We start from the raw sequence: 13489 nt of genomic DNA, 5'->3' as shown, positions 1-13489 counted from the left end.
ATCACAAGTAGTCTGGCTAATAACGACGCAGGGACGAATATCAGACTATCCCCGTCAAACTCTCCCGCCATGTTATCTCTCCATCCTAAAACCCTGTTCCCTTCTTCTCCATTTCACCTTACACACAGAGCCCTAAACCCTAACCCTAACCCTAGATTCCCACACAGAAAAGCAGTAGTAAAGACTAACCATTGCAAAGCGGAGTACACGACTGAAAGGGGTCTCCAATTCGAGACGGGAGAGTCCTTCTTTCGCCACGAGAGCGCCACAGGTCGCGACTTGGGTGTGCTTGCTGCGGCCCTATACAAGAGAGAGAAAGGCCAATTACGGGTCCTCGACGCAATGTGCGGGTGTGGTGTCCGGTCCCTTCGGTATCTCGTTGAGGCAGAGGCGGATTTCGTGGTTGCAAATGATGCAAACGACAATTACCGGAGAGTTATATTGCAAAACTTGAGATTGGTGGAGAGTGGTGAAGGGGATGAGAGGAGGTGGGTCGTCACGCATTCCGATGCTAATCGGATATTGACAGAGCACTATTTGCATAACGATTTCTTGGATTTTATTGATGTCGATTCGTTTGGGAGCGATTCTATGTATCTGAGGTCCGCCATTTGTGCACTGCGATGGGATGGACTGCTTTACATTACTTCAACGGATGGGTTCTCGTCGGGAGGTCACCGGCCTGAGTGGTGAGTGAATGTATAATCATTCCCATTCATATATTCTCTACCTAACAAGTTTGGCTTTATGGGTTTGGTAATTCTATTACTACTTTTTTATATTTCTGGTAAGCACCTTCTCTAGGTAATATATCATTCATGGAAATTGGAAAAAGAGGTAATATTTCAACCCACAAATTAGTACCAAAACATGCTTTTAATATCATCAAAAAGTAGAGATTTGGGTTTGATGTTCAAAGCATTGGATTGAATGACTAAGAACTGAATGATAGACACTAGTTTAGTGATTCAGAACTATTTCTAACCTGGCATACATCACTGGTGGATTGTGGATTCTGGTATATTTTTCTTATTGATCAAGCAAGGATTGTTATAACAGTATATGTTTGCTTTTCTAGTTCCTTAGCTGCATATGGAGCATATATTCGCCAGATGCCATACCCAAATGAGATTGGTTTGCGAATGCTTATAGGTGGGGCTGTGCGGGAAGCTTCTGTACTTGGTTATCATGTCACGCCACTCTTCTCATATTATGCATACCATGGTCCTATTTTTAGAGTCTTGCTTCAAGTGAACCGTGGGAAGCTATCTGACAAGAGGTGATGCTTGATGTTATTGTGTACTGTATGATTACAGTTCCTCCGATATTCGAGCCTAACTCTATCGATTTCCCATCCATTACAGACATTACGGTTTCGTTAGTTATTGTCATGGTTGTGGGAATTCTCAAGCTTATACATGGGAGGAACTTGGTCAGATGAATTGCCCCTGCAGTTATCAAAAAGTGAGTGAATTTTGCTGTCACTTCTCCTAAATACATCTTCCTACTTAACTATAAACCACACTGATTACTGATCCTATTTCTTCTTATTCTCCTCAGCATCAATATATGTTACGTAATTGAAAACCAACTAAAATCCCCCATAATTTTCCAGGGCCCTAGATCACTTGTTGTTTCAGGTCCATTGTGGACAGGACCTCTCCACAGTGCCAACTACCTTAAGGAAATGTTGGACTTAGCCGAGACGTGGGGGTGGACAGGGAAAGGTACTGGAACTGAACTGCACAAGCTTTTAAGCCGGATGGTGGAGGAGAGTGATCCAAAATTACCTCCGGGATACATCAATATGGATGAGGTTCTTCAATAAATCTCCCTCCCCTCTCTGCTTTCCATGCCATGGTTTCTGTTGCCACATTGGGGGATGGCTTTGTTCTCAATACTGAAGGAGTTACTTGATAATTTGCTTTCTCGTTTCAGATGGCAAGCCGTGCGAAAATAAACTCTCCTTCCCTAGAGACAATGATGGGCACCTTGCGCAAGGTAATTCTCTTAAAAAGTTTCAGTATTTTCAATTGAAATGCCCGAGAGAATAACAGGGTTAGTCATTGCTGTCAGCTCGTTTGAGGAAAAGATTAGAGGGAAAGAGGCTAGCATTATGTGTCTGCTTGTGGTTTTTTTCAGGAAGGTTATGCGGCGAGTCGGACACAAATTGCTAGCAATGCCTTCAAGACAGACTGTCCCATGAGTGAATGCATCAGGATCGCCAAGGATTTGAAGTGCTGCTAATAGTTTTGAACAGGAAGTGTAATCTAGCACTTCCACAATGACATTTCCTCAAAAAAAACTTATCAATCTAGCACTTCAAGACACTGTTATTACTGTCAGTGACGTGAATAATTTTTCTACGATCACGTCATTGGCAATTGCGTGATTAGCTCATTAATGTTAATGACGTCACTGTCAATCGTGTGATTGATAAAAACATACTAATTGCACCACTGACAGTGGCGTCATTGTAGATCTTCAAACAATCATGCTTAGTGACGCCACTGGAAGACCTTCAGGACACTGCCTTGCATAGATAGGGAGGAGCAGCTTGTATAACTGGGCAGGAGAACTGATTTGCATGATGCAATTAATGATTCAGCTGCTGTCGTTGATAGTAATTAGTTAGGCAGTAAGTAATGTGGTAGCTGAGCCACCACGGGGATGTAGTTATACTGTAGGCTAAGCACGCGGACGTGGTCATGCTCATGTTGCTGAGTTTATATGCATCCCTCACAACTGACGCAAGATGATGTTGGTCCATCTACTGCCTCTACCATATTGACCACACGAACTAAGAGGAGAACGTACCAATAGACTTTCTTAATGTATGTTTTATGGATGTTGAATGTTAGGACCATATGTTATTTGTTTACAGAGATTGGTTGGTTTGTATATTTTCGATTGGGGTTGGGTTAATTTTTGACACAAGTTGAATATCTTAAACTAAGGGTATAATGTCAAAGCAACCATGCAAATGGAAATAATGTAAATAAACTTAAACTAGGGACCTCAATAGATTCAAAATCTGAATAGACAATCCTCAAAGATCCAAGCATGTAATTGTAAAATATGGTGTGTCCTAGAGAGAACAAAATTGATGGCATTCAAAACATCCGTAAGAAAGCAAAACAGTATCAGAGAATAATTTGATCTCAAGCACGAACAGGGTTGCCAGCTCCAGCAGGACGAGGTGCCTGGCCAGGCTGACCAGGCTTTGGCATATCATCCTGAAATGATAAAAAAAAAGGCCCGCTAAATAAATTACCTTAGATATAGATCAAACTAACTATCAACTACAAATAATAAGAATAAGAGACAACTACAGTCTACATCGAAGGGAAGGGGGGCACTGCCCTCGGACCCCCGCAAAAGTTTTTCGGGTGGCTTAATGTTATATCAATTTAGGATTAGCCCACTCTAATATTATTTCTTGGCTCCGCCCCTAACTGCAGCCACAACTTCTCACATTCATGAAGTCATCTAGAGGCAAACACCCAGTTAACATATCATACCAAATAAAACCAACAAGTTAACCTAAAACCAATCTCAAGCCATTTTGTACATGGAGCTAACTATTCACTTGACCAAGTCCAGCAAAGACAGGGAAGGAGAAACATCTTTTCATTAGAAGACAGCAAAAACATATAGTCTAATTAGCTAGCCTACCAGACATCAGGAAAAGAAAAATAAATTAGCATTCCAGAACACAAGAGAAAGTGATCGTCAACATTCACACATCCAGCAGAATTTAGACTCAATCATTGATAAGAAAACAACACATCTAAACCTATTCTCTTTTCTGTTCTGGTATTGAAGGTTAGTGACTCATTAGGGTCAATAAAAGTCCACCAAAAGAGCAACCATTAACAATGCACACATGATTATCAAAAACTCAAACAGCGCGAAACATCCATAAGAATTAAACAAAAGCTTCAAACAGCTAACAACAGTTGAAAATTAAACACCCAAGGTTAAACTGGGAAAAAAAAAAGGGCAGAGTGCAAATAGAAGAAGAACATTCACATCCCTAATCCCTACCTCAAATAAAAGAAAGAATACTACAATGGCTTTTTGAAGAAAAAACAAAACACTACAATGTTGCAAGACAAACTGGCAGAAGCATAAGCAAAATCAAGAGTAATTGGAATACTTCATAAGCAAGCAGTAAAATAAGTACCCTGCGTCTGATGAAACGCTGTGGTGGTTCCCGGATCCTCCTGTTAGTAACAGAACGCACCCTGACCACGTGGGAGTGGATGGCACACGACACACAGTATTGCATCTTTGCATAAAGCTTAGGGAGAGTGTACTCTGGTCATGAAAGAAGAACACAGGAATAATCAAACACAATATAACAATACAATGTACATATCTAGACAACAATAGAGGAAGATAATAAGCAGAGATAAGAAAATTTACGCTCATAGACTCCAGCCTCTTGAATATCCCTAACAGCAGCTTGTTCAACGATGTTCCTCACAAGGAACCTCTTGATAGCCTTGTCCTGTACATTATCGCCGTAAATTGACCAAAAATATAAGTAATCAGGTACCAGGATCTACATAGATCATGTAAAGGCGTTTGCAAACCATTGCGATGTACCTTGGGGCAGCATTTGCCGCAGTTGGAGCAGCGGATGAACTTAACGTGGCCACGGCCGTGCTTGTTACGGCCTGCGTTCCTGCGCTTGAAAGTCTGCGCAAATTGAACAACGAGTCAATCAGATGCGTATACGCATAGAAATACAAAAATAGATCCAAGCGACAGAAGGACGCAGTACCATGGTTGTCCAGCAGCTTCAAGAGAGAGGGAGAAGGCGATCTAAGACGTCTGGGCTCCCGCCTCAAATTAGGGTTCCCAGGGGTTTAAGAAGTTTGGATGGGCTGCTTTTATTTGAAGAGTAGACGAGTAGTAGCATTTCTAATTGCGAGTAGAAACCCTACGATTTATTAACATTTATGATTTTACCCCTTATGTTTTTGATATTTTTGTTTGCTTCCTAAAAGTTTGGACCAATTGGAAAATACAACTTAGTCAGGGACGTGCAGTCAACCTTGCACCGCTGGTTCGGAAGTTTCAATCTCAAGTGTGATCAATTACATTCATGTCTCCCTCGACAAGGTTTAACAGGTGGATTGCTGCGTTTTTGAGAATTCCACAGCTTAACATGCCCACCGAAGAGATGGGTCCGACTGCCGTGTTCATGTTAGGGCGGATACCTTTATCTTTTTTAGGTGTTCAAGGTATGAAGAGAATGGATTTGATAGGATAGATTCTGATACTGAGAGCGATTTAAATTTCCAGCAGAATAATGCAGGAACTGTTGCCCCATCCAGAATCTAAGCATATGAAAGCATCCCAAATCTCAGAATTCAAAAGCATCCAAGTCTGCATGTCAACTAGAAAACTGCTGCCTTTCAGCTCAATCTATCCAGTTTGTAAATGCAAAAAACGAAAAAAAAAAAATCACCAACAAGGAATTCAAGCTCAGAACAGTTCACAGAAACTACAGGGCATCAGAAACAGCAAGAGAGTATCAAATAAACCCAAATCCACATCAAGCCGCTCAGATCCAAGAAGCTCCAAACGTCCTCTTATTGGAACAGATCAAGCGCAGAAAAACCAGAAGGGTATATGGCCCAACATTATTTCATTCTAACACATAAGTACAGCCATACTGAATCTCCCCAATGAAGCAAGTGGAGCTCAGCATATACTACAGTAGATTTGTCTTATTTTAATCTTAAACCTAACAAGCAGAATGGCCCCCTAATATCTTCTGGTCCCTCCAACCTCTAAGGTAGGCTAATGGGTCATTGAGATTCTCTCTCAAAAATTTCGCTGGCATACTTCCAGTTCACAACTTTCCATATGTTCTTCAGATAATCTGGCCTGACATTCTTGTACTGTAGCACATAACAAAAAGACAAATTACTGTATTACATATACATTATTATGAACATGAAAGCAAAACAAATAAATACTGCAATCTCTGTAAGAACTTTAAAGATAAATAGTCATATAACATGCGCATGTAAGCAAACCGAATACAAAACTCGTCCTCACTATGTGACTGGAAAAGAGAGAACTCAATGCTTTTACAACCACCATGGAAGGGTTGTTACGTTGATGAACCTTTTTTAACAGCATCCACTTCCACTGTGTTGTCAAGTTATCCTTTCCCATACAGAGGAAATTCTCCACAATGTGGAGGTCACAAGTTCAACTCCCATGCCCAGTAGTTTTGGCATTATTTCCCACATGGGCTTCAGCCCGGTCTTAACTGGAAAATACAACCAAAATCCTAAACCACAATCATACAGCAACTAAATCCCCGAATTGATGACAATCCAAAGTACTCCAAATTTAAGCCGGAAACAAAAATTTATTTTCAAAATTATGGATTACCATCCCATCATTTTGTCATCTTGAAGAAAAATGGAGCTTATTATCAAAGCTAGGTAGAATAAGTTTTTACTTAAGAAAGAATTACACAAATTAAGCTACCACTGTAAGCAATTTAGGGTTCAAATTTACCTGTAAGTAGTATGCATGCTCCCAAACATCAATACCAAGCAAAGGAACTAGATTTGCCCCTTTCGTTACCAGCGGGTCCTGTCAAGAAAATTCACAACTAAATTAAGCACAATTACATGACAATAAATGTTAGCAGCCATTTTTTATGACCTCGAATAACTATTTAAACAGGAAGGAAAGAGGATATAAGAAAGAAACAGTAACCCACATGAGAATTGATAATAATATAGTGGACCAACACAATCAACCCACAAAAAACCCATGCCACAGATTAGTACAGTTTGAGGGCAAAATCCTACAATTGTACCCTCGGTAAGGAATTTATACCCAATAACGAAGGGCCTATCTGCCCTGCTATTCCTATGAGAACTATGCACTGTTGCCAGTTAAAACTGGCATCAGTCCATCATATGAATTCGTAAGTTTTGAAGAGAACAAGGACCAGTGCAACAATAGAAATTTAAAAGATAGAGACAATTCCATCTAATTAATCGTAAATGATTAAGTATAAAAAATTTATTGAGATGTTACCTGATTTGCGGTGGTTTCAACCAAAAGCTTCTTCAATTCTCTGTCCACACCGAGCCACTGCCATAGGAAAGGAGCAAACCAACAATTAAAGAATTCCTAGAACTTAACAAACTATTGTATAATTTAAACAAGCCAGAGCTTACCACCCATCCAGAGCCCTGAAGAGCAGCACCTTCAGCATTCATCTTTTGTATCAACGCTTCAAAGGAACCAAAATGTGTGTCAATAGCTGAGCCCAAGGAACCCTTTGGAGGTTCACCACCTCCTTCCTGCCATAAGTCCAAGGTAAGTATTTAGTATAGAAAGTAGAAAGAAGGGACTAAAAGAAACCAGACCAAAAATGATGTTACTTACATGAACAGGAGTAAGATTCTTCCAGAAGATTGAGTGGTTGACATGACCTAAACAATTGAAATTCATTCCATATAAACACAGGGCTACGATGAAATTGTTTCAATATTTATTTTTAAATTGCTTCAACAACAATAACAGGATCTACTAATGAATGGGGATGGGGGGCGATGCAATATACCTTGCAGGAAATTGTTCTAATCTTGACCACCCTTTTAATCCAACAGTCTTAAATGAACAAGGGTAAACACCACTCAAAAAAAAAATTATTAGACGAGACGCTTGGGGCTCCCTCTTCTCTTCCCGTTGGCGCTACTCCCTCTTATCTCTCATCTCTTTCTTCTCCCTTTTCATTTTGAGAAATCCTTGGCTCGGCACTCTCAACAGACCCATCGCAGTGAAGTGTCGATCTTTCTTATGTGTTTTTTTTCCTTTAAATTATCGAATGGTTTTGAAGAAATTTTGTCATAGCTTGTGAATATAATAAAACTCAGAACTTTAGAATGTGTAAATTTTTTTTCTTTTTGATGATAAATAAGAATAAATTTTTGTCGATGACGGATTGCAAACATGGCTTTCGTCCACAGGGGGGAGGGAAGAGGGAAAAGCGAAGAAGATCTGAGATGAGAGTATGAGACGGAAGGAAGGGGGATAGGGAAGGGGGAGATGAAGAGCGAAGTAGATCTGAGTATGGTTTTTATGAGTGGTGGTCATCCTTTTGTTTATTTAACACCGTTGCATTAAAAGGATGGTCATGATTAAAACAATTTCAAGTGAATGCTGCAAGGTACATTGCAGACCCCCCAATCCCTAATGAATGATAATGCAACTTCTTCACTCAAAACACAAACAATAATGCAACAATTACATTTATAAAAGCACCACCCATTTGCATGCACCATTTCAGGTCGTTCAAAAATATTCTTAACTGATTTCTCAAGTGGCCTCAACTACAATAGAAAGTTCCACTATAAGAGCTAGATACTTATTTAAAAAACATACCACTGAAAAGTAAAATGAGCAGAAATAACTAAATTCTGCAACATTATCAATTCTACCATTTCAATTCATTTAGAACTCTGTAAACATCATTGAACCGTAGAATTAAGCGTTATGTAGCTAAAACACGCATAATGGACGACAATAATTGAATGAAGATACCAAACGAGTATAAAAATCGCCAAAAACCAAAAGTCATCAACAGTTCCCATTATAAGGTAAATAGATCACAAAACACCTCAAAAAAATAATATAGAAAGAGTAGGAGAAAACCTCCGCCATTGAACTTGATGGCACTCTGCAACTTGACGACAGTAGGGGAGTCGCCCTTGTCCATGGCACCTTGAAGCTGCTCGAGAGCCTTATTGTAATTGGTGATGTAGGTCTGGTGATGCTTCTGGTGGTGAAGCTGCATGATTTCGCCACTGATCGCCGGCTCCAAAGCACCGTAGTCGTAAGGCAAATCCGGGAGCGAAAACGTCTTCAATCCCCGCAGCTGAGCAAGCCCTAGCCCTAGAGCCCGGGGATCCGCGAGGGTTTTCCTCGTCACGAGCGAACGGAGAGCCATGGAGATAAGAGATTTTGCGCGAATTTGGGTTCCAGTGACTTCTTGGTGAGTTTACTCCAGACTGACCGAATCAAGACAGCGATCAAGACCGGCCGCGTGGATCCCGGTTTGAGAATAAAAACAGGCCCAAGCTAGTTTTCGGGCCGAGTTTGTAATTTCCTAAAAGCCCAAATTTCGGCCCAAAAATAATTAAGATATTTCCCACATTTTGTTTTGTCTTCTCTTTTGTGGCTTGTTCTTGCCTGAAAAAAGACCAACGCCCGTTTCCGTGCAGTTGCAGTGATCCATAATTCCATCCTGTTATATTGATAACCGACGTGAGTAGAACGTCTCTTCTAGATCCAGCGACTTCCAATAGCCAGGTTCGTGCGCTCAGATTGTATTCTACTTGTGTTTTCGGTTCAATTTTGGTAATGATATACCCTTTCTATGGGGCAGTGAGGCGAGAAATTGATGGAGGATTCAGTTGATGCGACTGGAGATGGTGGGGGTTCAAGAAATGATGCACCTTTCCAGTCTTCAACGTCTGGTTGTTGCGGTAGTTCTGGGTATCGCTTGTTTGGTAGGCAAGTTACAGTTCACCAATTCATGGGTGGAGGCAAAGGTATGAAATTGATGTTAAAGATATTTCTTTCGATTTTTTCTTCTTTGTGGCATCCTAAGTGAATTAAGTCGAACAATTTGAGTGTTTTTTTCAGCTTCAAGATGAACAACTTGAAATTTTGGTTTTTCTGGGTATCAACATGGAAGGGGTTTTTGGGATCTGTTGGTACTTATTTATAGGTTCATTACATTAATTTTCATTCTGGGATGATAACAAATTGACACTTCTTTATATCTGGCATTATTGAAGGTTCATTATCCATTTTTGGTGTGTTTTCTTAGGATTAACATGGAGTGACTGTTAATGGCTTGGGAAGTTTATGGCTATTGTTACCGGGCACAATTCGGATTTAATTGTTGATTGGAAATTAATTAATTTTTGGGTGTTTTAGTGAAAAGGGCTTAGAAAGGGAGCTCCTCCCTTTATACACAAGGGTTTTATTCCCTTCTGGGTTGCATTTAGACGTTCATACCGATCTTTGAGAGTTTTCACTGATTGTTGCCTTGCAAATAGAGAAAAATTCTTATGCAAGAGCCCATATTTTCTTGGATGGAGAGGATATTGACTGTTTTATTTTGAAAGAAAACCAACTTTCATATAGATTTGTGGGCTCTAGTCTTTTGCTTTAACTGCTTTTTCCCTACCCCTCTTTATCTCCCCATATTCACCTTGGTTACATTTATCTTTTTGTTTGTATTTTGTCTGATGATGAACGTTTCCTTGAGTTTGATGATGATACTATCTGTTTGATAAAGTGCAATTGATGATCCAGTATCTATAGACTCGATGTAAACTTGATCACCGTTATAAATTATATCAATTGTTATGATTTCCAATCCCCTCTGTTGTGAATAACAACGTTTTTTTTAAGTTTAACTAACTTCTAGTTCTCATTTTTGGTAGCTGCTGATGTTATTTTGTGGAAAAGGCGTCGTGTCTCTTTCGGTGTCATAGTCGTCGCTACAATTTCATGGCTTCTATTCGAGCGGTCAGGATTACCATTCTTAACAATTTGCTCGGATGTCTTGCTGATTCTGATTGTTTTGTTATTTGTACACGCCAAGTATGCTGCGTATAGAGATAAGTATGTCTGAACTCCACTCCACATGTATGGGTTAATCTAGTCTAATATTTATGCTGCCCCTGTGATCCCCCTTCTCTTATTTTTGCCTCTTTTACTGGACTTCCGTTTCTTTTCTTATCAGACACTTAGAAACATTGCCAGAGCTAGTCTTGTCGGAAGAAATGGTTATTAATGCAGCAGCATCATTTCGTGTTAAAATCAATAGTGTGCTTCTTATGGCTCATGACATCACTTTTGGGAAAGATTTCAGGCTCTTCTTCAAGGTCAGTAAAAAATTGGTAAAAATTTCTGAGCCACATTATCTTTTTTTTTTTTTTGAATGGAAAAAGTTTTATTCAAGCACCAAGGGGGTGCAACCCAAACAAATTACAAGGGGGAGAGATAAACAGATGATCAAAAATGTTCCCAGAAAAGGAAGTGCCCCAGAACCTAAGGCAATCAAACCAGGATACTAAGAAAGTGTCTATGGAGGATTCTTTGTTTTTGAACGCTCTGTTATTCCTCTCCAGCCATAGCATCCACATCACAGAAATTGGAATTAATTGGATAAAACTTCCTTGCCTTTTGTCCCTGCTTACACCCTTCCAAGCCAATAATTCCTTGTCCACTGAAGAATTAGTGACCCAAGAATTCCTCAGCATCCTCAGAACATTTGCCCAAATTTTAGAAGACCACTCGCAGTGCAAAAGAAGATGGCTGATAGATTCCAAACCTGCTTTACAGAGGCAACATCGGTTTACCAACGAAATGCCTCTCCTTTGCAAGTTATCCATTGTTAGGATTCTACCCCAAACTGCCTCCCAGCAGGAAAAAACACACTTAGGGGGAGCCTTAGATTTCCAAAGCCATTGCCAAGGGAATTGAGAGTTCCCATTGTGCAATTTATCTTTCAGAAGTTCCTTATAGAAAGAACTCACAGAGAAATGGTTGTTTTTTGCTACCTTCCAACATATTTTATCCTCACAAGCAGGATTGATCTTTGCACTATAGACAAGACTCCAGAAGTTTGTGAAAGTCACCACTTCCCAATCTTGTGCCTCACGAGTGAAGTTGATATTCCAAGAAAAGCCTCCAGCAGAGATTTGGAGTAATTGGATAATTGAAGCATCTTTCTGGGTTGCTAAAGTGTATAAATAACGAAAGGAGTCCTTCAGTGAGGTGTCTCCTATCCAATGATCACTCCAGAAACTTATTGAGTTGCCCCTGCCAGCTTGGAAGTGGGTTAGAGAAAACCAAGCCTCCCAACCTTTCATTATATGTTTCCACATACTGCAGCCATATGGTTCTTTGATCTGCTTCGTGGACCATCCATAGATGCCAGTGCCATACTTGCAAGCAATAATTTTCCGCCACAACTGATCTTTGTTGATGGCAAACCTCCATAGCCATTTACCCAGTAAGGCCTTTATTAAATGTGATCAAGCATTTTATCCCTAGGCCTCCAACCTCTTTTGGGAGCTTAACACAATTCCAATTCACCAAATGAATTTTCCTACTCTCCATCGAATCGCCCCAAAGGAATCTGCACATAATTGACTCAAGCCTACCAGCAATGGAGGAGGGGATGGGGAGAATAGACAACATGTAGACAGGGAGGTTAGATAGAGTACTTTTAATGAGAGTTAGCCTCCGTTCTTTAGAGAGATAGTTCCTCCTCCATCCGGAAAGCTTTTGAAGTCAATCGCCAGATCCCAAATCTTTGTTTCTTTAACATGTGCTTCAAGTGGAAGGCCAAAGTAGATGGTTGAAAGAGAGATAGCTCTACATCCAAAGATGCTTGCTAAGTAGTTCACATTTACTCCATCTCCTATGTTGGTTCACTCTAAGCCCTGTAATGGCTTTGAAGCATTGGAGAAGGCATCTTAAATGAAGAGATTTAACTTAGAAAGTTATAATTGCTAAATTAACTGCTGCTTCCCATGAAAAGGAATCCGTGATTTCTGCAATTCTTCGGTGTGGCATAAGGAAACTGCAGGTGTCTAAACCCTTTCTCCTTTAGCAGATGACAAACGTACCTGATAATCAAACTTGTTCTCAGACAATGCTGTGCAATGCATTCTGAGATTCCATTTGGGATTAAGATGTAGTTTTCTCTAGCTACTAGAGAGGGACTGTTTTTGACTGGGTTTCGGTATGCAGGTGCCTTGAAATTTGGAAATCTCTTCACTATATGAATATTAATCGGGATCTATAGTATGGAATGTGTGTGCTCACTGCTTGATCAACTGTTGTAGTAATTCTGATATCTGTAAAATATTGTACATTTAACAGGTGGTGGTTTGCTTGTGGCTCCTGTCTGCGATTGGTAGCTACTTCTCCTTCTTTACGCTTGCCTATATAGGTACGGGCATCTTAGTATATCGACTGAATTTTATTTTGAATTTACCTACTTTTTTCCTCCTTTCCTTTAAAATCGTTGCAGCCTTATTTGGCCAAGTGGGGATAATAAACATTGTATGTTGTAGTTAGTGTCTGCAATATTATATTGTTTAAAGGCAAGCTTATATGAAGCTTTCATTACTGTGCTTATTTATGAAGCTTTGTCATTGATACTGTCGCAGGAACCATCTTATCCATCACAATTCCTGCTTTGTACAGCAAGTATGAGGAACACGTCGATAAATATTGCAATATGATTCATAGGAAATTTTCTCAGCACTATAAAATTGTAGATGACAATGTTATTAGCAAAATTCCTCGGCGTTTATCCAAGGGCAAAGATACCTAAGCATTGTATTTCTCATCATGAGATTGTAATAGACTAAACTATTTTAATTTTTAATACGCCTAGCATTTTCATACCTCA

General features: G+C 39.8%; 4 protein-coding genes across 5 annotated transcripts; 2 read left to right on the top strand and 2 right to left on the bottom strand.

The window, feature by feature from the left end:
• The first annotated feature begins 50 nt into the window (after positions 1–50).
• LOC120012524 (tRNA (guanine(26)-N(2))-dimethyltransferase) lies at positions 51–2901 on the top strand. 2 transcript variants are annotated; one of them, XM_038863969.1, is made up of 6 exons: positions 51–689; positions 1079–1279; positions 1365–1464; positions 1616–1816; positions 1939–2001; positions 2147–2901. In XM_038863969.1, exons 1-6 carry the CDS (start codon positions 70–72, stop codon positions 2204–2206), a joined length of 1245 nt encoding a protein of 414 aa, XP_038719897.1. In that variant the 5' UTR covers positions 51–69; the 3' UTR covers positions 2207–2901. The 2 variants fall into 2 exon arrangements, with proteins under 2 accessions (XP_038719897.1, XP_038719896.1); XM_038863968.1 differs by having other exon boundaries at positions 2143–2901.
• Positions 2902–2999: 98 nt separating this feature from the next.
• LOC120012527 (40S ribosomal protein S26-1-like) lies at positions 3000–4937 on the bottom strand. The gene is made up of 5 exons (XM_038863973.1): positions 4790–4937; positions 4612–4704; positions 4429–4513; positions 4187–4320; positions 3000–3236 (listed from the first exon to the last, which is right to left on the bottom strand). Exons 1-5 carry the CDS (start codon positions 4790–4792, stop codon positions 3162–3164), a joined length of 390 nt encoding a protein of 129 aa, XP_038719901.1. The 5' UTR covers positions 4793–4937; the 3' UTR covers positions 3000–3161.
• Positions 4938–5475: 538 nt separating this feature from the next.
• LOC120013945 (superoxide dismutase [Mn], mitochondrial) lies at positions 5476–9083 on the bottom strand. The gene is made up of 6 exons (XM_038865933.1): positions 8701–9083; positions 7432–7478; positions 7221–7346; positions 7078–7134; positions 6547–6624; positions 5476–5915 (listed from the first exon to the last, which is right to left on the bottom strand). Exons 1-6 carry the CDS (start codon positions 8993–8995, stop codon positions 5823–5825), a joined length of 696 nt encoding a protein of 231 aa, XP_038721861.1. The 5' UTR covers positions 8996–9083; the 3' UTR covers positions 5476–5822.
• A 130-nt stretch (positions 9084–9213) lies between these two features.
• Positions 9214–13489, top strand: LOC120013779 (reticulon-like protein B16). Its single transcript, XM_038865710.1, has 6 exons — positions 9214–9357; positions 9434–9599; positions 10503–10683; positions 10805–10946; positions 12955–13024; positions 13245–13489. The coding sequence occupies exons 2-6, from the start codon at positions 9449–9451 to the stop codon at positions 13409–13411; spliced, it is 711 nt and encodes a 236-aa protein (XP_038721638.1). The 5' UTR covers positions 9214–9357; positions 9434–9448; the 3' UTR covers positions 13412–13489.

The sequence above is a fragment of the Tripterygium wilfordii genome, chromosome 13, assembly GCF_013401445.1.
Source record: "Tripterygium wilfordii isolate XIE 37 chromosome 13, ASM1340144v1, whole genome shotgun sequence".
NCBI lineage: Eukaryota > Viridiplantae > Streptophyta > Magnoliopsida > Celastrales > Celastraceae > Tripterygium > Tripterygium wilfordii.
Note: the sequence above shows the minus strand (reverse complement) of the source record. Positions and strands in the feature narration are given on the sequence as shown.